Source organism: Temnothorax longispinosus, chromosome 1, assembly GCF_030848805.1.
Source record: "Temnothorax longispinosus isolate EJ_2023e chromosome 1, Tlon_JGU_v1, whole genome shotgun sequence".
Classification (NCBI taxonomy): domain Eukaryota; kingdom Metazoa; phylum Arthropoda; class Insecta; order Hymenoptera; family Formicidae; genus Temnothorax; species Temnothorax longispinosus.
In genome coordinates, this window is record NC_092358.1 from 715,541 (window position 1) to 735,541 (window position 20,001).

Sequence of the window (20,001 nt, forward strand, 5' to 3'; positions counted from 1 at the left end):
AAGATTCGTTGGCAGACTACGTTCTCCAAATGGTGCTTAATCTGGTGATCGCTCTCAAGATTATCTCCTTTTCTCATCGTGTAATATAAATGAAAGAAAAAGAAAAAACCGTCGATGGGATTCGTTCTCGCCCCTTTAATGAGGTCCATGAGATTCACAAACCCAGCCGGGAGTTGGGGCATTTGGGCTACGCCGTGACAATGAAGCATAATGTATAGTCGATGCTAAAAACACAGGTGGCTCGTGACTTCGCGGCAAACTACGAAAGTGCACTTCTAGAAACCGATATTTACAAGACAAGTACGGTTGGACACGTTTGGGCGTCGTTGGGCGACGTTGCGCCTACTCGCGACTACGGAGGAGACTGGTCGTTCATCCCTTTGCTTTTCTCTTTCTCTTTGGAAGACACATTTTCTGACGGTCACGCGCAGCTTTGCGCTGCGCTCTCTTTTCTTTTTCTTTCCTCGTTCTTTCGCTTTATGTTATACTTGTAGATTCAACAGGAAGAGAGTACCACAAGCGCGAGTTGTTCCTGACACGAGACGACCCTGTTGCGTATGACGTTTCGCATCGCATCGCATCGCATCGTATCGTATCACATCATCGATACTTGTATACATATACGCTCTGGAGATATGCCATTTGGCGGTGTCTCCTCTCTTTCAACTTTCATATAGAAATAGATAACATATAACATGTGGATGACGGAACGGATGACGGGGTCCGAGACCGATAGAGATAGCGAAAGTCGAGGATACTAGAATCGTGATCGATATGTCGCGAGCAATCTTGAAGAAGGTCGTTAGTACATGTCGAAATTCGTTTACAAAAGTTTCCGTATTATCCAGTCGTTTCTAAAGAGTATACTTTAGTAGCTACTCGAGTGTCATTACCGTCAAGTATTAAATTATATACTCGTTAAATTTTAAGTAAAACACACAGAGGATTGACATTACGCGGAAAAATTCGGGATTCTCTTTTCCGAGATTAACAATATCGATGAACAAAGATGTTTCGTGTACTACATCCTCTACATCAGATTTAATGGCGGACAAGACAAAATTTTTTAAAAATATATGATGATACGATAAACGTAGACGTTGTCGAAACACTGACTTCCGTAAAATTTAACACATATTTATACGCGAATCGCGTTGATCGTATGCGCGGTCTGACGATTGTCTCATCGCTGAAGCACAAGATTTATCGAAAGGAAGTTGCTGCACAAAATTGGCACACATACCTGCAGGGTTTGCACCATTGGCTTTGCTGATCTAATCCGTACCTGGCACGGCATTTCTTCATGTTATTACCTAAAAAATAAAACAGCAACGATTAATTCAATGATCGTGAATTGTTTGCAAGCTCATGGATTACTATTTGACATAATTACATTCTGTCAAAAGAATGACGTAGTTATTGACATCGCCGTGTGAGAAAGATGTAAAAAAAAACCAACTTGAGTAATACTATAATCACGTAATAGAGAAAAACAGGTAATGATATATATAATATATATGGATGTTATATATTGACAAACCAATGCGAAATTATCGTGTACGATTCAATGCGATAACTACATAATCTACGTAGTAGAGTGAATCAGTGCTCGAGTTTTTGCGTTAAACTTATGTTTCTGTGAATGCTAAATGAACTCAACGAATGTCAACTAGTCATGCGTGTAACAGAACGATTAACCCTTTGAGATCCAAAAACACCAATTATCAAAACGCATTACGGATTTTTAATACGGATAAGCCTTCCAGAGAAATATTTTACGAGTTCGATATATTGCAACTTATGCAGATTACTTAAAGTTGTAGATATAATTCCATAATTAAATAAAAGTCCTTTAAAATAAATGTAACAAAAATTTATTTCGGTGTCACGATCTCAAAGGGTTGTAAAAAACGATATGTCATAAGATCTTCATCGAAGATGCTATCGATATCAAATGTAACACATCAAAAAATAGATTTTACATGAAAATATGTCACGGACAAATAAGAAATACAAGAGTATAATTGCGTAAATTTCCTTTAGATAATCTCGTGAAATTGATAGTCTCTATGAGATTGATAGTCTTCGAGGAAAGATCCACACATATTGACAAAGATGTGAATCACTTATTTTGAAAGCGATGCAAATTTATTTTTAAAATAGTAAAAATTTCAACAAGATATTACGATAAATTAATTTAATTTGATTCAGAGATCGGACTTACGTCACTTTCCAAATAAATGGCTCATATCTTTGTCAAACAAATAATATAGCATGCAACGTTAACGTTAAAACAGTTTAAAAACACGATCAAAGATCTACTCAGTTGAAATGTCGTGACTTGTATTATAAACGCAAGCTCCGGAATATATCTAAAAAATATCTAAAATATTATGGATGTGAACGCTCTATCGCGCGAGTGCTAGTGGACAAAATTTTCGTATGTGGAGGTCGAGAATAAACTAAATGACTCGATTAAAAGTGACGACAGAACAAAAATAATAAAATAAAATTAGAATAAAAATCAAGAAATGGTAACATTGAAACGATCAAAGAAAAATAAATGTACGAATCAAGAATCGAAGTACAGGAATAAGAGAGTGACAGTGAGAAAGAATAATAGGAAAAAAAGACGAAAGAGACAAATATTTATAAAATAAGAAAATATGAGAGAGAGAGAGAGAGGAGAGAGAGAGAGAGAAAAAGAGAGAGAGAGAGAGAGAGAGAGAGAGAGAGAGAGAGAGAAAGAGGCAAAAAGGCTGAAAGAAAATTAAACGCTCAGGATTGTCTGATTGCGGAGTAGGTCCCTGTATAAATGCAAAATGGCCAGCGTCCCCAAAGTTGTATACGTAATTAATAATAAAATGCATGATGTTTGTCTCGATTTTGTGTGTGTGTGCGCGTGTGTGTGATATGTGCATGTATATCCTATGCGTAATATGTGTCACATGTTGCCAATGTGTAATGCAGATATGTAGGCACGCACGTGCGCATGCGTATGTGCACGTCCGTACTCGTGACTAAAATTTAAGAGACCATATATATATATAATAGAGTCACATGTATATATATATATGAACGTATATGCGTGTGTATAATAATATTAATAATATAGTCATAATCAAATATATATATGTCTCTGTGTGTGTTTGTGTAAAATATATATATATATATGAAATATAATATAGATATCGACCCAAAACCCCTAAGACGGGGAGGAAACATGCAACATAATATAGTGTAGCAATATAAGAATGTATAATATAATATAATAGTATATATGTAATAATGAATAGGGTGGAGGGGGCGGGGGCTCTTTCCTTATGACGAGGGGATTGTAAGAATGTGTGGAGTGAGGCATGTGGGTACCTCCAGGATCACTGTTTGTGTCTTGTTTGCGCTTCCTCTTCTTAGTTCGGTTGGTATTTGCGCGGGAAGACCAGTCAGGGTACAGCTGCATGTGCAACTGTCTCTCCCGTCGCGCCAACTCATAATACTTGGCCTGTTCCTCTCGCCCTAGCGCGTGCCACTACCGAGAGAGAACCAAACACTTTTTGTAATTGTGCATGAACCGTGTGTGGACTAAACAATATTTTTAATCAAGAAAAAAGAAAATTCACTAATGCTACTGCCGCCACCCTAATTGCATAAAAATTAGAGTTAGCTCACTTTATTTAGAAATTAATTTTTTATTACTTTTTCGTTATCTATTTCATTATTATTTTTTTCTTAGCAATATCTCGTTGCCTCATAGCATTTCAGTAACACTGGGGTCCCTACTTTCCGTTTAAAGTGCTAGAAGAACAGCCTAAGTTGTCCCCTCCCCCTCGGTCGCACCGCTATTCGTCGCATGTGGTCGATATTAATAACAACCTAAGGCATACAGGGTGTCTGATAGAGAATACGACCTAGTGAGTAGACGGTAAATAATTTTATTGGAGTACGCGTATGGATGAAAGAGTGAAAAAAAATAACGTTGGCATGTTTATACACTGAAGAAAACGTATTTCTTAAGAACACCATATATAGTTGATGTACTTGCAATCAGTGGAAGATATAATCCTTAAGATATATAAGATTATAAAATAATAATAATAATAATAATAATATACTGTTTCGGCCAACTGAAAAATTTTTTCTAATTTATTAATTATATTTCACTCTTATTAAAGCGTGATTAAAAAACTGAGAATTACAAATCTGCTGTTAGACGATTGCATTTACGCTTGACGATTTAATTAGGTTTCACTATCTTTCAATTCTTTCGGTGATATGGGTTCTTCATAAAGATATATGTATAAAACAAAAACCGCAAAATGTTCCTCCAGTGTATTTCCGTTTACCACCTGCCCCAATTCCTCTCCACGTACAAGTTGCGCCATTGAAATTGTAAAGGAGTATTTCTCCGTTCATTTCACGAGTATGTTGAAATGTGGATGTTTATGAGAACGGGAGAATAGAAGGAGTAGAAATGAATTTTGAAGGAGACGAGGCATCGTCGATGGACAGTTCTCGTTAAATTGCCGTAACACGGTTTATCTTAAAAGGGAAGCGACTGCGAGCGGATGTCGCCCCGTGGCCGTGGTGAGAAAGAAAAACAAAAAGGAGAAAAAATGGTCAGGTCCTCTACCAGACATCCCGTACCTAAGGTTTTGGTTTTCACTCTCGCTCTCATTATCGCATCATCGACGATATTATTTGTCTCGTCTCATTTCTTCTTGTTCACCGAACGAATACCGCTTTAGGGAGTTTGGCCAGATAAAAAAAAAAGAGATTGCATTGCATGCCGCGAGAGTTCGCGTTGATTTTCTTCCATTTCTTTTTGTTTCTTGTTTCTTATTTTTGTACTTTTCTTTTTTTTTTAGTTCTCTGCTGTGCCACATTCCACAATCCCCACAGACAATCCAATCCAATTCAGTTTCAAAAAACGAAAAAATATACATATATGCATATATGTACATATATAAAATATTCAAGAGATGTACATATATGTCGGTAAATAGATATAGCCTGCACGTGGAAAAAGATTGAATGCCAGAAAATCATAATAAATAAATAAACAAATAAATAAATAACGCAAAAAAAGAAACGTACGAAAAAAGAAACGCACAGAGACTTTGATCGTTTCAATCAACCAGTATAAGTATATACTAGCAATTATTATATAATGAATTATTAAGGGCCTGCTGTTCTAGCACTGGAAAGTGGTACCTCCGGTGGGATCTGCGGATCGCTCTTTCTTCCTCTTCTTCTTCTTGCTGCCATATCCGTAGTTATCCCTGGCACTCCAGCCGGGATATCGTTGTTGGTGGAGATGGCGCTCCTGCCTGGCCGCCTCATAATACCGCGCCTGCTCCTCCCGGCTTAGCGAGTGCCACTGCGTGTCATACCCCCAAAATTCAGATTCACAGATTCATAGCCTCACAGTATTTATCACCGTGCACCTTCCCCATTATCTCTCCCTCCCTTTCTCTCTCTCCCTCTCCCTCGCTCTCTCTCTCTCTCTCTCTCTCTCTTGCTCGCTCGCTCGCTCGAACTTATCTACCACTAGCGACAAGTGGACAAGTCTATCATTGACTCGTGTGACTCGTCACGTGTGTCTCACGAGACCCGCAAAAACCACTCTTCGACCCTTCCCCTTTTGCCCCAGCGTTCTTTCTATCAAGGCGAATCTGAGATTTCCTTAGATCCCACCTACAATGCTCTATTCTTACTGAGATACTAGTAGGTACAGTTAGTTAGCTCCGATTAGTAATCCGATAGACGATTCGTTCGACAAAAGCATTATAAATACATGCAGTACCCGTGTATTCAAAACGAAAACTCGTTTGGAATATTTTAATTAACGGTCAACCAATATTTTCTCTTTCTCTATCTCTTAAATGTTAAAACCGGAATAGCAAAACTTTTGGTTTCTAATATAAAAATATATTAATTCAGTAGCTCTAACGTAGTCGGTTCGATATAAAGAAAATGTAGACTTGAGCAAACTGAGTAAATTGCTGGAAATGAAAATTCTGGTAAGAAACAAATTAGATGTATTTCTCCTCTTTCTCTCCCTGTCTTTCTCTGTTCTCTCCCCCCTCTCTATCTCTCTCTATGTTTACATACATATATATATGAAATAATTAAAAAATCTTATTCTATTACGAGATAAGAGAAAATATTGACTTTTGCACAATTTAATTATTTTTACATCAGAGTGCAATAGAAAAATTTTATTAACAATCCGAATGTAGCTCAAATATTTTCTATATCTTATTAGCAGATGATAATCATTTATGATATTCGATAAAGAAAGAACTGTTAAATTGGGATAAGCCAACCACACACAAGCCCAAATTTGCTACTCTGATGTAGAAGAATTTACTTCAAGTCTGAAAAATTTTTAGATAGAAGGTTTACTCACTCGTCTTCCCAATATTTGGTTGATCGCGGCACTCTCTTTTAAGGTACACTCTGCCACAACCTTCGCCCTCATCTCCTTCATATACAGCATAAACGCGTTCAAAGGCTTTTTTATATGGGGTTTCTTTTTATCTGTCGAAACAACACAACGAGATGACATGAACCATCTCCACCTCGATAGCGTCAGATATTTATACTTTCGCAGCACCGTGGCTATGCACGCGTACCGGCGATTTTACCCGCGTATCCTTACCTTGATTATTTTGTTGTCCCGTGTCCTGAGCTTTCGAATTGTCCGTAGGTAACGACGTGGAGTTTTTCTGCTCTATCGTTGACCTGCAACACACACGTGAGAAAAAATATTCAAGATGAGTTTGTTGGAGGCGATTTACGCTAATTCTGCAAAGTCCATCGATCGTCGTTGCGTATGTGTACCGTTTATTGAAGTAGGACTGTTTAACCTCGGAATTCAGGGGTTCGGATTTCGCGCAGGACAGAGGGTAGGTCGGCGCGGAGTTCTGGGATAGCTGATCAGTCAAGCTCGGCGGCGTCGGCGTCGGCGTCGTGGTCGCGCCGTCAAAGTAGGATGGCGCGGTCGGTGGTAGGGTCAACGGGCTCCTCAGAAAGCTTTGCGGCAGGGGCCAATTCATCTGCTGCCACATGCGATGTCGCGCTTCCACCATCGCAAGTAGCTGCATAAAGTTTTGCTGTTGCTGCTGGCTGGCGTATGGCGGCGGCGCGATGCCGCGCGATGCCGGCGCGCTCAAGCTCGACATCTGCACGAGACTGCTCATGTAGAGCGCGGTCAAGAGTTTGTGATCCGCGGTTGGTAAGCCACCGGACTCGGCGGACTTGACAGCGTCCTGGAATATCGCCATATTATCCTCGATCGCGTTCTCCTCAGCTACGACGGCGAGCGCGTCCTTCTCCTCCTCGTCGATCGACGCCTCCGCAATTTTCACTCCGATCACAGTCCTGGTCGGCCCGCTGTCGTCAGTGTCGTCCTTTTTCATCACCAAGTTCAGCGGCTCCAGGCACTCGGCTGGCTCCATCGCCACATATGGGACTACTGCCTCGTGCTTACTCGCGGGCCCACCGCCCGAGTGATCCAAATCGATCCATGGAACGATCCTAAACGCCACGCGATTACCCGCGCTATTGTTCGACGCTTAATTGTCACGGGACGAACGAGTCGCGATGCACTCTTTCTCTCTCTCTCTCTCTCTCTCTCACTCTCTCTCTTTCTCTCTTTCGATGGCACTCTAGAGGGTCTTAGATCATCCCTCTCGCCGCGACCCTCGGCGGCCTCATCTCCCTCCCTTCCTCTTGTTACTCTTGATCGTTAATCCAGCGAAAGAGAATATTGCCCGTCATTCGCGGCATCGCAGGTAGGCAACAAGCTCGTTGGGGTCCAGCCGCGGCACTCGACGAATTTACACTCTCCATTCACATCCTCGCGCTCCCGTCGCGCTATAGCGAGCGCGTAAAACGATGGAACGGAACGGGGCCCCGTAAACCGGTCAGCCCGTTGTAAACAGCACGTACGACGTGCGGCGGTGGCGCACACGACGACACTTACGCGCCGTCCGTGATGATCCGCCAGACGCTGGCGGCAGCCTCGCTCCGCTGGAAGCCTTCGAGACGTACGTGGTTGCCGTCGTATTTGCCGCGCGTCGTCCGCACGTACGACGTGCCTAATGGCAGTGGCACCGTCATCCCTACGCCGTCCTTGATCGCGCCTTCATTTTCGCGCTCGCGCTCGTGCTCGTGCTCGCCCGCCGCCGCTTTGGCAGCGCCAGTCGTTGACGCGACTTCGTCACCCGGCGATTCGTGCGGTGAAATGTCTCCAGGGGCGGCATCCCACGGTCACCCATTCGTCATATCTCTCTCTCGCTCTCTCCGTCCCTGTCTGCGTGCTTTCCGTTCCTCTTCTCTCACCACCCACCCTCCCTGTCTCTCTCTCTCTCTCTCTTTCCCCCTCCCGCCTCCACCGCCGCCAAGCAGAGGGTTGGTGGCTCTATATACCCACCAAACACCCCGTCTATCTCATCCGACGCCGACGACTATAGCGCGCTCGTTTTGTCGTATCGCGTCCGACACGCACCCTCTCGTCTCGATTTCCAGTGACGTTTATCGCGTACGCCCGCACGAAAACTCTACGCTTTCTCGATATGCGTTGGCAGTCGGCACCTCGCCTTCCCTTCCGATCTCAGGTTCTCCGAATTCTCTCCGCGCGGGTTGCCTCGGGGTGTCCTCGCGCCGGATTTCCCTCGCGCGCACGGTATTCCGTATCTCTCTCCCACTTTCCGCCGCGCGTCTCAAACGCGCTCGTTTCTGGCGTCAGCGGAATCACCACCGACCGGTGTTACGACGATTGATTATCGGCGAGTCTGGGGGTGGCCGGGGGAGTGGTGGCGCGGGGTTGCGCGAGGGTGGCATCGCGGGATGGGTGGCATCATCGCGATTCATGGCTCTCGCGGCGATAGAGACAACCCTACCATCAGCCGGTTCTACGATTCTGGGAGCGCAGCGTGGCCGTGGGGGGGATGCAACGAATATCGCATTCTCCGCGGCCTTCCTCTTCTACGTGCCGCTGCGACTCTTCCTTTTCTGGCGAACTGTCGTTGTCGCGGCGCTGCCGTCGACGTCGACCACTCATCAGCCTGGATATCCTGCTGCCACTCGCTACTCGCTAGCACTTGCCAGCGGTGCGGCGACCTAGCAGGATGGATCACTTCGATATCGCGACCTTCGTACTTCTCCGAGCAATTTTCTCCTTTTCCTTTCTCGATATATCAGTGTTCCTCTCCGAAGAACTTTGTTCTGCTACGCCTGATTCCATGTATTTCGTCACTCAACGGTCGATGATAATTTGCACTCGCGCTGACTGATTGCTTCCGTTCTCAAATAAAATCCAAAAAAATATTTATCGTCCCCGCCTCATCTGTCTCTGCAAAACACAGCATCCTCACGATTTATTCACCAAGATTGAAACTGAAGGCATCCAATCTGTTCTTTTGGGTAGAGAGTAGAGTGCTTTGTACCACTGATGCGGCAGTAATGGGGTTGCAAACGTACAAACGCATACGAATTTCACACGGAGAAGCGATGCTACTACTTCCGTGAATGCGTCGCCGATGGATCAGGAAAATGCGTCAGCTGGTCCTTCGTGACGCTTCGCACTTGCGCGCAATGTATATATATGTGAGTGTGTGTGTGTGTGTGTGTGGGGGGGGGGAGGATAGAGAGAGAGAGAGAGAGAGCAGAGCGTATGTCGCACGCTTATACCACGCGTTTTTGTATGCGCGGATGCGGGACGGGCGATCGCCCGGAGTACTAATGTAAATTAGAAATCTGTTTAAGAGGGTAATGATCAATACATAACTGGCGTCGGTGGCGGCGTCGACGGCGGCAACGTCGGGATAACGGGCGCAGACGCTGTGCAGAGGGAATCATTCGATAAGTGTTATACGTGCTCTCTCGACTACCAAAGGAGTGAAGAGTGAAGAGTGCACGCGACGAGGGGTTCGGTCGTTCGAACATTCCGGGGTGGTTGAGACGTGCTACCCCCTACGATCCTTGCGCCGCAACTATCCCGTCTCACCCTCGGCACGACGCTTCCTTATCAGCAGACGCGCTGCGTTGGTACGCGACCCGTCTTGCAGTTGTCAGCGCTATTCGAGTATTTTTATCGATTGTCAAGCGAAAACTCAAACCAAGCACGTGGCGCTTACGCAACGCATGGGGTACGGTTGAATCGGCACACAATCGTAGGGCGGTTAGGAAGATTCTCGCAGAATTCTACAGAACGTCATCCGGTAAATAATGTCTAGATGGTCAACAATATCCTCGCAGAATGCCACTCGATGATGGATAATGTCGAATTAATAATAAAGTTATCCACTGATTCGTTCATCAACAGACTCTTTTTCTCATAAATAAACTCTAGATTAACTGAGTTGCCATAATCGCAATGTAGTCTTGCAACTATTATATTTATAGTTCCTATAAAAATGCAAGATTACATTCTTAATTATTTAGTTATGTTAATATTTAGCATTGTTTTCTTAATGAAGAAATTGTGGTCTATAGTAGATCTGAACCATTTTTTATGTATATCATTTTTTCAAAATATTATTTAACATCGGCCAAGGTTAAAATTTTCTTTTCATACAAATTTTTTGTATCACGCGACGTATTATAAATTAATTACATCCTTGGCGGAGTAATTAATCGATGATGGTACTGCAAGCGCTGGCAGATAAAACTATCCCAAGCGGCAAGTCGGTGAGTTTATTAATTGCCTTTGAAAGTTTATGCCGCATCGTTTCAAAGATTATGGCACCTCTTTTTGCCGCATCTCTCTGTCTCCGTCTCTCTCTCTCTCGCTCTCTTCCTTGTATATCAAATGTACAACAGTCCTCGTCATGATAATTGATTGTTAGATCATTAACGTAATCGTGGATCGCTCGCAAGTCATTGCTAAACGTTTCGAGACTTTCGTGACCGATAGTGATGCCGACGTTCGAGAAACTTGTTCGTGGTAAATCTCGCAAAGTTTATCGAACTGAGTGGAAGGACAAGGGATATTGGGTATTAGACGGGAATAATCGATGTCGGCTTTGCTACTGACTGTTCAGATGTCGCCAGCGATACGAAGTTGAGAGTCATAACAAACCTGTGATTGTGATCTAGGGTGGAGTGATCCGCCTTCGGCGCCGAGGATACCAACGCGTGCGACGCTAGAGCGTGTGCGTGCGGACTCAGGCCAGGATGCGGAGGCATAAGGCCTGTTGGTGAAAACCGGTAGAGATCACTGAAAAATCAAAATACAGTTTAATCGAGGAAATTACATTTCAAGTGGTGAAGCTTAGTGAATTAGAGAGAATTAGAGAAAACAAGCGAGAAAATAATTTTTATTGATAGTACCAAATATACTTGTACTGACCTTGGTAAACTAGAACTCGTGATGGGTAAACTTGTGGGATATGGACTTCGGAAACCGGCGTTTGCTGGCGAGATGGGGTACATGCTCGGTGTGTGCCTGTAAATATTCATTTATTTACAGTTTACCGTACTATACATAATAATAGGTGACACATTGTAAATTAAAAGAAAATTAAAAACATAATAAACTCTAAGAAAACACTAATAAAATAAACATTAAGATAAACACAAGAGGCTAAGACAAAGGTGAGAAAACCTTAATGGTCTTTAGTTTAGAATTATAAATTATTACACGATTAAATTGAATTCGACACGTTGAGTTATTAAAATAAATTAATAATATTTCTTGCTTAGTCTACGTTACGAAACGGGAATAAGATGTGTCTAGAAAAAGTATGTCACGTGAAAATTCAAGTCAATGTTGAAAAAAAGTTGTCCAAAGTAAAAAAAATGTCCATTGTCGAAATTTATGTTAAGATAGTTCTAAGAATGTGGAATAAAGGTTATTTGTAGAAAAAATGTTTTTTCCTCTTTTTCACAGATTAATAGTTGAAAAAATTAACTTACAAGATCGTGGTTAAGTAATTAAATTTAAAAGAGAGTGTCTTAACTGATTGTCGTTAGCCTCCTAACATGTAGTCAAACAATGAACTGGGGATATATGTCGCTAAAGATCGATAAGTATAAAATATTAAGTGTAAATAAGATAGAAAACAAAGGACTGTTGATGTTAAAATAAGATATTAGACAGTTCGTTAAGAGTATCAAAATATGCGCTGTTGAGAAACTCGGTGTCTTTATTTGAATTCACTCCATTCTTTTGTTCTTTATGAATTATTTTTCCTTTCAGTATTAAGAACTTTAACATTTTTCCAATCAATGAGATATTTCTTCGATATCTGGACGCTAGTGAAAAATTTTCTAGGAAATTTATTAATCCACTCGTTTCATTGTAACATCGACCGTTTTGTTCTATCCGTATAGCACGAAATTTTTGACAAAATTATGTACAGGGATTTCTACTGTACCTGTAAAACTGTAGGTAAAATAAATTTTATCAGTCTGATTCGTCGTATTACGTATCCAATGGAAAAAATCAAAATCTTAAAAAATTCAGCTTTCAGGAATTAAAAAAAAGAGAAAGCAATAAAATGAAAATAATTATTTGTAACTGTCGTTAAATTTAAGTTACTTTCTCAATCAAACAACTGACCAATTATTGATAGTAACTATAAAAATTGCATGATTGTAATTCAAGTATCGCGAGCAACTCGTTGAGTAAAAACGCTATAATAATAATAATAATAATAATAATATTGCACAGTATCGATCAGCAGGACAGTTAATTAATTATGACTAACAATGCAAACTGCTTCTCGTAAGAGTAATTAGTTTGTGTCTCCTCGCGAATACGCTGTTCGCATTTCCATTGCCAAGAACGTAGAGACCAGAATTCCATGCACTTCGCGTAATAAAAACGCCGCCGACCTCCTCATTATTGCAAGTGGCCTTCTGTCGCGCTCCACTCCTTCCTTTTCGAGGACGGACACCACCCCTTGAAAACCGCGAGAGCTAAATTCTGTGCACGCGATGTCGACGTCCAACATTTTTCCGCGTGCTAGGTTCGTCTCGAGCGAGCAAAGATGTTGTGGGTCCTTCTAATTGAGAAGAAGGAGCCTAATCATCCGTGGAAAATCGCAATTTGGGACGACTCAGGCGTAAAGCAAATAACGAGCAGGGGAAACGGCGGCTTCGAGCGAAAACCTGATCGTAAGGACCTGTCTCCTTCGCAAAAAGAGGGTGACGTCTATGAGAACTACGAGGATGAGGCAAGTTCCGTATCGGATGTAATAGACTGGAACTGAGAGGACAACTGACCAAAGCAGCCCACACCTATCCAATGTCCAGATTTGTTCAGATAACTGAACCAGAATGTGAATACGTCGCGATTATCTGTGCGTCTTACTTTAAAGATCCTCGATAATTTCGCGATTGGCATTGCGAGAAAGATCAGAAGCCGCTAATAAAAAACTTCACCTTTAAGCGTCGTGAAAATCGTTACTAACAAGATCAGTGAGCATATTTTGAACCAGAGAAACCCTGACGACGTTTATCATGCAAATCCGCACACTTTACATTAAAAGAGAATTTATTCTAAAGCGAAAAATTTATCGAGAGGAGGCTCGTCATGTAACGTTCCCCGTTTTTGCTGATACTTTTATGAATATTTAGCAGCCTTTGTGCACAATTCGCGATATGCGATCTGCGTTGAGTGTCGAGCGATTTTAAATCACCAAGAATCGCTTCGGCGCGCGATCGAAATCCGATGCTCTCCATTACTTTTCATTTGCGTTACTGTGAAACGCAAATCGATTATTTAACACGTAATTAATATAAAATATAATATAACGTGTGTGTACACACACACACGCGCGCGCGCGCGCACAGGAGTGTAAAACGATTCTTGTTCTATGGATGTCGCGTACGCGTTTACATCGCGAAATTGAATATCGCTCTCATCATACACATTCAGTTGAATATATGTTTGATTAAAATTGAAATAATGTTACGTTATATTGTAATGCAACCAATCGCAGAATAACATAGATATAATTGTATTACATTAAATTGAAGCTTTTATGAAACTATAATATATTGTTTTTATACAGATATGAGAGAATGAAGAAATAGTGTCTGACGTAAAATTCTCTCCTTTAATAAATATGTTTTCACTTACCAGGAAGCGACTTGCGTCATTTCCGGACTAAGCATGGGGTATGCATACTGGCCCGTCGAAAAGGGGTACATTGGTGCTCTCGTGAGACCTATAACAATAAAAATGAAATATCATTCTTTCATTCAATGTCGAATATAACTGATAAAATGGTTTTTCCTCGATTTAACCCTACATCCTTTTATCCATATATTCAGATTTTTCTGTTATATAGAATTGCTAGATACTTGTGTTTAGTACTCTTCGGAAATTTTATCCGTCATCTCTTTTTATTTTCATTCTTACGCTTGTATTTCGTTGACACAACCGAGGCTGAAACATCCGCAAATTAATGTGCCGATGCCGATGTTAGAGCGAAGAATAAATCTACCGCACATCTCGTACCCGCGATTAACGGCGTCATAACGCGTTTAATCTATCATTAGCCAGCAGCGTGACCAATTTTACGGTCACTAAGTGATGACGTACAATTGAATCGCGGTGAGATCGCGAAAGACCGAACCGGTAACGAGCGGGTGCACGGAGGTTTCTGTATTTGTGCATCGCAGCAAACACAAGCGAATTTCATTGCAGGATGCATTTTTCTGGTCATTAATTAAGGGGGGAAAGCTTATTACTTATATTTTCTATATATGAGATGAAAGTTTCATCTATCTCTTATTATAAATATTATGAAAAATAAGATCAAATATGAATAATATGCGTGCCATTTGCAGAGAATAGCAGCTTTTTTATTATTATTATAAGTATTATGAGTTATTAATATTATTGTTATTGTTAAATATTAAAAACTGTTGCAGTTTTCGATATTGCAATACGCACGCACTGATGAATAATTTGACATATCCGTGTATAAGTATTATCACGACAAGATCAAAGAAACGCGCGATTGAACGAGAAAAGAAAACTATACTTTTAATATATCGCATAGGTTTGCACTACAAACACTCAAAGCGACGGAGGTCGAGTTTTCTCTCTTTCGTGCCGAGAGAACGGAGGACATTGATCAGCGTGCGCGGCCGCACCCTCTGTAACTAGCGCACCCGACACGAAGTGAAATACACACGCCATCGGGATCGTCGTCCAGAGAACAGTCGTTAATGAAATTTAACGCCGCGTAACTCATCCTGGACAGACGGATGAACGGTATCGATATCAATCCGATTTTTATATAATTGCGATCGATCAAGTCTGCTTAGTCTGCGTTACATTGATAATGAGATTTTACGGGGGACATTCCACACTAGAAATTTGCTGAGCCCTAAAAACACAATTATTTGATTGTTTTTAAATGCAAAAGATTCACAGATATTGCTAAGTAATTATATATTTTTGCTAAACAACAATAAAATAATAATTTGCAAATTTAATGCACTAACTAAATTGTTTTTCTGTTAAACTTGTAATTTTAATAAGAGTACACATAATCCCCTCAAACCAAAGAAAGGTTCAAAAAGAAGCTGCAGGAGAGTTTAAAATTACTCGGATAACAAATTGTAAAATTATACATTTCCATGGCTATAGTAGGTTGAATAACGGACAAGGTATATCGCTTTTACATCGGTATCTAATGTAACTAGTACGTGCCGCGGAACTGATCGCGGCTTCAAGAGAGCCCGGGAAATGTTGGGCGCGGATATAAGTGGGGTGCCTTTGGCGAGGCGAAGTGTAATTGGCTTCATAAGGGTCGACGAGAAGCGCCCGGAATATCGGCAAGCCTGAAACCGCTTGACGAGGCCAATACGTCTCTCTCTCTCTTTCTCTCTCTCTCTCTCTCTCTCTCTCTCTCTCTCTCTCTCGCGCGATGCTATTCTCTTTTTCTCTTTATATGTCATTCGACATAGTATACGCGAACGGATTGCATAGACTCTCCAGCCTGTTCCCATCCTGTTCCTTTTTGCGTTTTGCGGGCGAACATGTCCCGAAGGCATATTCCCCGTGACAATCTCTTCTCTCTCGTCCCCTCGCGCGTGCTGAAATCGGTCAACGCGTGGTTTTCCCCGGATAGGGCCACTCTCAATCCCCAACTCTATAATGACTGTCGACCGATCGACCGTAAAGAGATCGGACTTCCGTCTCTGGAATACCGTTTGCGTTTAGATAACGAAGCGCGTCTACACTTGGTAAAAACAATTGCGACTTTAAACGATCGTGAGCTATATCCTACTTTTGACTACTTGTCGCTCTACGCATGTAAGTGCGTCCTTGAACAGCGAAATGCAGAGGTCAAACTTACATTTCTTTTTAAATAATCAGATTAGTCGAACAATGTTCTATTTTCTATTTTTGTATTCTTTTTTATTGAAAAAATTTGATCTATCTTTTGAGAAATCAGTATATTACTTTTATTTTGCGACATTATTTGTAATACCGACAGAAAAAGATAAAATTCGACGACGTATATAAAACTCGCGTATGCTGGGATTTTTTTTGTACAATGGAGCTACTTTCGATCTTCGCATAACGACGATTAGCCACTCGACTGTAACGAGACCGGCTCCCACTCGGCCCCGGGCTTTTAATCTCATTTGAATAACGAAGCACACTCGAGCCCGTGAAAACAATGGCTGCCGAAACGAAATTTAATCCCACGTAAAAGTAATAATCCGATATTTTATCTTGCGCGCGAATTTGTGAGCCACGTGCAACACGATATATTCGCCTACGTCGCTTTGGGTATAAATCATGGAACAAATTACACATTATGTGTACCTATATATAAACATTCTAAAATTTTAATACATCATTAATAAGTTTATTATTTACTTCTTGATTTTAACCACCTTCTTTTATGAAAAGATTTTAAGTTTAATATTATATCTATAATAAGACGTAGAATAAGAAAACGAAATCAAAAACTAAAATCTCTCATATTCAAACTTTCGGGTAAGCGGATGGGAACAGGCAAAATTAAAATCAAGCAAGCACGACTTAATCTCAGTTAATGATAAAAAAGGGTTGAAGATGAGGCCGTTTCAAAGCTGATTAGGTCGAAACGTGTAATCGATAAAATAGAAAGGCTATATTCGTCTAATAAGATGTTCAAGAGAGTACTAGGAATTGGGAGCACATTCACAAAAAAGCAGATAAGAGAGAGGGGGAGGAGATGAAAAACATAGGAGAAACAGAGAGGGAAGACAACGAAGAACCACGAAGATGTGAATGAGAGAACGAAGGAATAGGAGAATAGCGGAAAGGGGTGCCTCGTAATATCCTGACGAGTCCGTGGATTCCGTCATGTGTGCTTAATCACTTTCCAGTTGACTCGGCAGTCTGCAACCCCATTATCGGCATCTCACCATCCGGAAAATTACTCTTTTATTCTCGAACAACTCAGGTTCCCGATGTTCCGTGTACCGCGATATTCTCTCTTTCTTTCTTTCTCTCCTTCTTTTCCCATTTGTTCGCTTCACTCTTTTCCTGCTTCCATCCAAGTCGATTTTAACTCGACCGGTGCTCGAGAGTTCTTTTTTCCAACTGCTTCTCGTAGCTTCGCCCAACCCCACAAGCGAATTCGTCTATTTCGCTCTATTAAACCTTATTGTCGTGAATTCTACCCGTCCGGCTTCCGGAAACCGGTAGTACAAGCTCGGAAACTGAATGGGTGCAGTGAAAATAAGAGCGGAAGCGGTGAAGTAGTGTGAAAAGAAACAAAGCAGAAATTCTCTCTCTCCTTTTTTGAGAAATTTTATCTACTAATAAATATCAAAATTTTACTAACATTTCATTCCTTTCTTCCTTTTAGTTTTTAAAAGGTAATTCAATCGGTTAAACAAAAATTTAACGACGTTGGTAATACCATAAAGAATAAGAAATATGCAAAATAATTTTTACGAATGGTTTTTTTGGAGATCAAGCATTTTATTGAAAATTCTAGATATAGCGCATCAAGAGCTTTATCAAAAAATATTTTGTTGCAAACTAATTTGAATAAAAAAGTTATTTGTTTTCGTATAAAATTAATACTACATCTATTTCTCTCTTGCACTTAATCAACAGAATAAAAGATTTGTATTGAGAATTCTTTGAGAAAGAAGTAAAACATAATCTATTGAAATTCTAAATATAAAATTACTATTATTGTTCTCAGAAGATAAGAAAGGTATAATAATCCTAGAAAAATAAAGATTATGAAAGTCAAAACAGTAGGGTGCGCATCGACAATAAAGATTTAATAACAAACTTGTACAAGTGCAGACGATGTAAAAGGGTGTACGTGTTATTGCGATTGTTTGCCGAAAGATCCGTGATTGGCCCATGTATACATTCCGAGGGTGCAAAAAAGAAAACATGCAAAAACAGCAAAAAGAAGACATGAACATTAGTAAGAGAACAAGAAAATAAGGAACAGGAAACATGACAGATAAAAGAGAAAGAGAGAAGTTAAGCGGATCAATGGCGAAGTCTTGATGAAACGGAACGCCGGGATTGGTATAGCCATATCCCCATTTTTTTTGCATCTCACTCTCCTGTCTTTTCATCTCCATTACCAGTTCACTTTCTTTCTCCGTTCGCTCTCTTTTATTGTTCTTTATCATGGAATTCTTTTTAATTAAATACATGCAACGGAGATCGAAAAGTGAAGCTAATTAGAAATATACGTATATCCATGCATGGAAGAGAGGAAATCATGGAATTGCACAAATCGAAAACAAAGGAAAAGACGAGGAAGAAGGAGAGGAGCCTCAGGGGAAAAAAGAGAAGCGGATAGAAAGAGAAACAAAAAAGTAGAGAATGGACACGGAGATTACGAACGGGGTAGTGTACGGAGCAGATGAGGAGATGAGGCACGGAGCAAAGAGTAAACGGGAAGAAAAAGAAGTTAGAACCGCGGTACTTGACTGTCTGGTGGTGGGGGAGAGAATGGGCGAATATGTGATAGGTTCGGGAAAGTATTAAAAATGGGGAGATTGTCGTTCCGAAGTAGCAAAGGAAAGGGCATGAGACAGGGTGAGGTTGAGTCTCGATTCAGTTCGCGAAGAGTAGAGACGGAATGCTCCCTTGTTTACAAGACAAAGAACCTGAGCCGCCGCGCATGCATAAATGCTATCAACATCTGCATACTTCAGAGTATAGGGGATAAAGAATATCTTATTCGTACTTGTTTATAGATAAAATGATAGGAAAACCCTTGAAGTTTCTTCACACAAAATATATTATAAAAGTATGTAAAGCGATGAAAACTCTATCCTAAGGTAAATCAGTAGGAGCGATGTTTAAGCTCTTCCAGTGATGACGCTACTTCGAAACTTCTCAAGGTCGCATCTAAGAGCGTTGATAGTGTATCAATAGTAGAACCTTCACGATAATACGAAGTTGATAGAAGAGGGAAGCGTTCCAAGGATAGATTGAGGACAGAAACTGTCAAAACTAAATAGGCGGATACAAAACTACCTTGACCCAGAGGAAGGCTTCATGCTTGACTAGTTAGCCTAATGATGAGTCCTTCTCTACTCTTATATTTTATGCCAGTTTTCTGCTTTCCCCTTTCTCTCTCTCTCTCTCTCTCTCTCTCTCTCTCTCGCGCAGAACATCTTCGAAGATTATGCCACCCCCTCATAGCCTCCATTTGAATCCAATATCATCGTGCCTCTTGACTTGATAAAAAATATTCCTTCAATTAGAAGCTAGGGTATTGGCGCAGACTTTTTAACTCGACTTGACTCGAGAGCATCGAAAATACGCTCGTGATTCCCGAGAGGGAATAGAATACTTGACAGTAAGGACAGTAAGGACGTGCTCTGCAACATCAATCTGTATATTCAGAGACTTATTGTTACGACTTGATATCAGTGGTTTGCCAATACGGATTGTTTTGTTCATTTATTCATGCAGATTTATTCATACATTAATAGCAATTCAGTGTTTCGTCTACCGAATTGCTGTAACAAAGATTAACGTATGTTAACGCG

The 20,001-nt window shown here is 40.9% G+C and overlaps 1 protein-coding gene across 5 annotated transcripts in view; it reads right to left on the reverse strand.

Moving 5' to 3' along the window:
• Positions 1 to 20,001, reverse strand: part of LOC139824402 (protein pangolin, isoforms A/H/I/S) — a 176,455-nt gene that overhangs the window by 8,295 nt on the left and 148,159 nt on the right. For 3 of the 5 annotated variants that reach the window (XM_071796956.1, XM_071796936.1, XM_071796946.1), the window contains 7 exons: positions 14,093 to 14,180; positions 11,357 to 11,452; positions 11,087 to 11,224; positions 6,662 to 6,744; positions 6,410 to 6,540; positions 5,212 to 5,377; positions 1,244 to 1,313 (listed from right to left, as the gene is read on the reverse strand). In XM_071796956.1, the coding sequence (XP_071653057.1) occupies positions 1,244 to 1,313; positions 5,212 to 5,377; positions 6,410 to 6,540; positions 6,662 to 6,744; positions 11,087 to 11,224; positions 11,357 to 11,452; positions 14,093 to 14,180 (772 nt within the window). Of the gene's footprint in view, positions 1 to 1,243; positions 1,314 to 3,369; positions 3,530 to 5,211; positions 5,378 to 6,409; positions 6,541 to 6,661; positions 6,745 to 11,086; positions 11,225 to 11,356; positions 11,453 to 14,092; positions 14,181 to 20,001 lie in introns of all 5 variants that reach the window. The other 2 variants (XM_071796940.1, XM_071796950.1) reach the window with 1 other exon arrangement.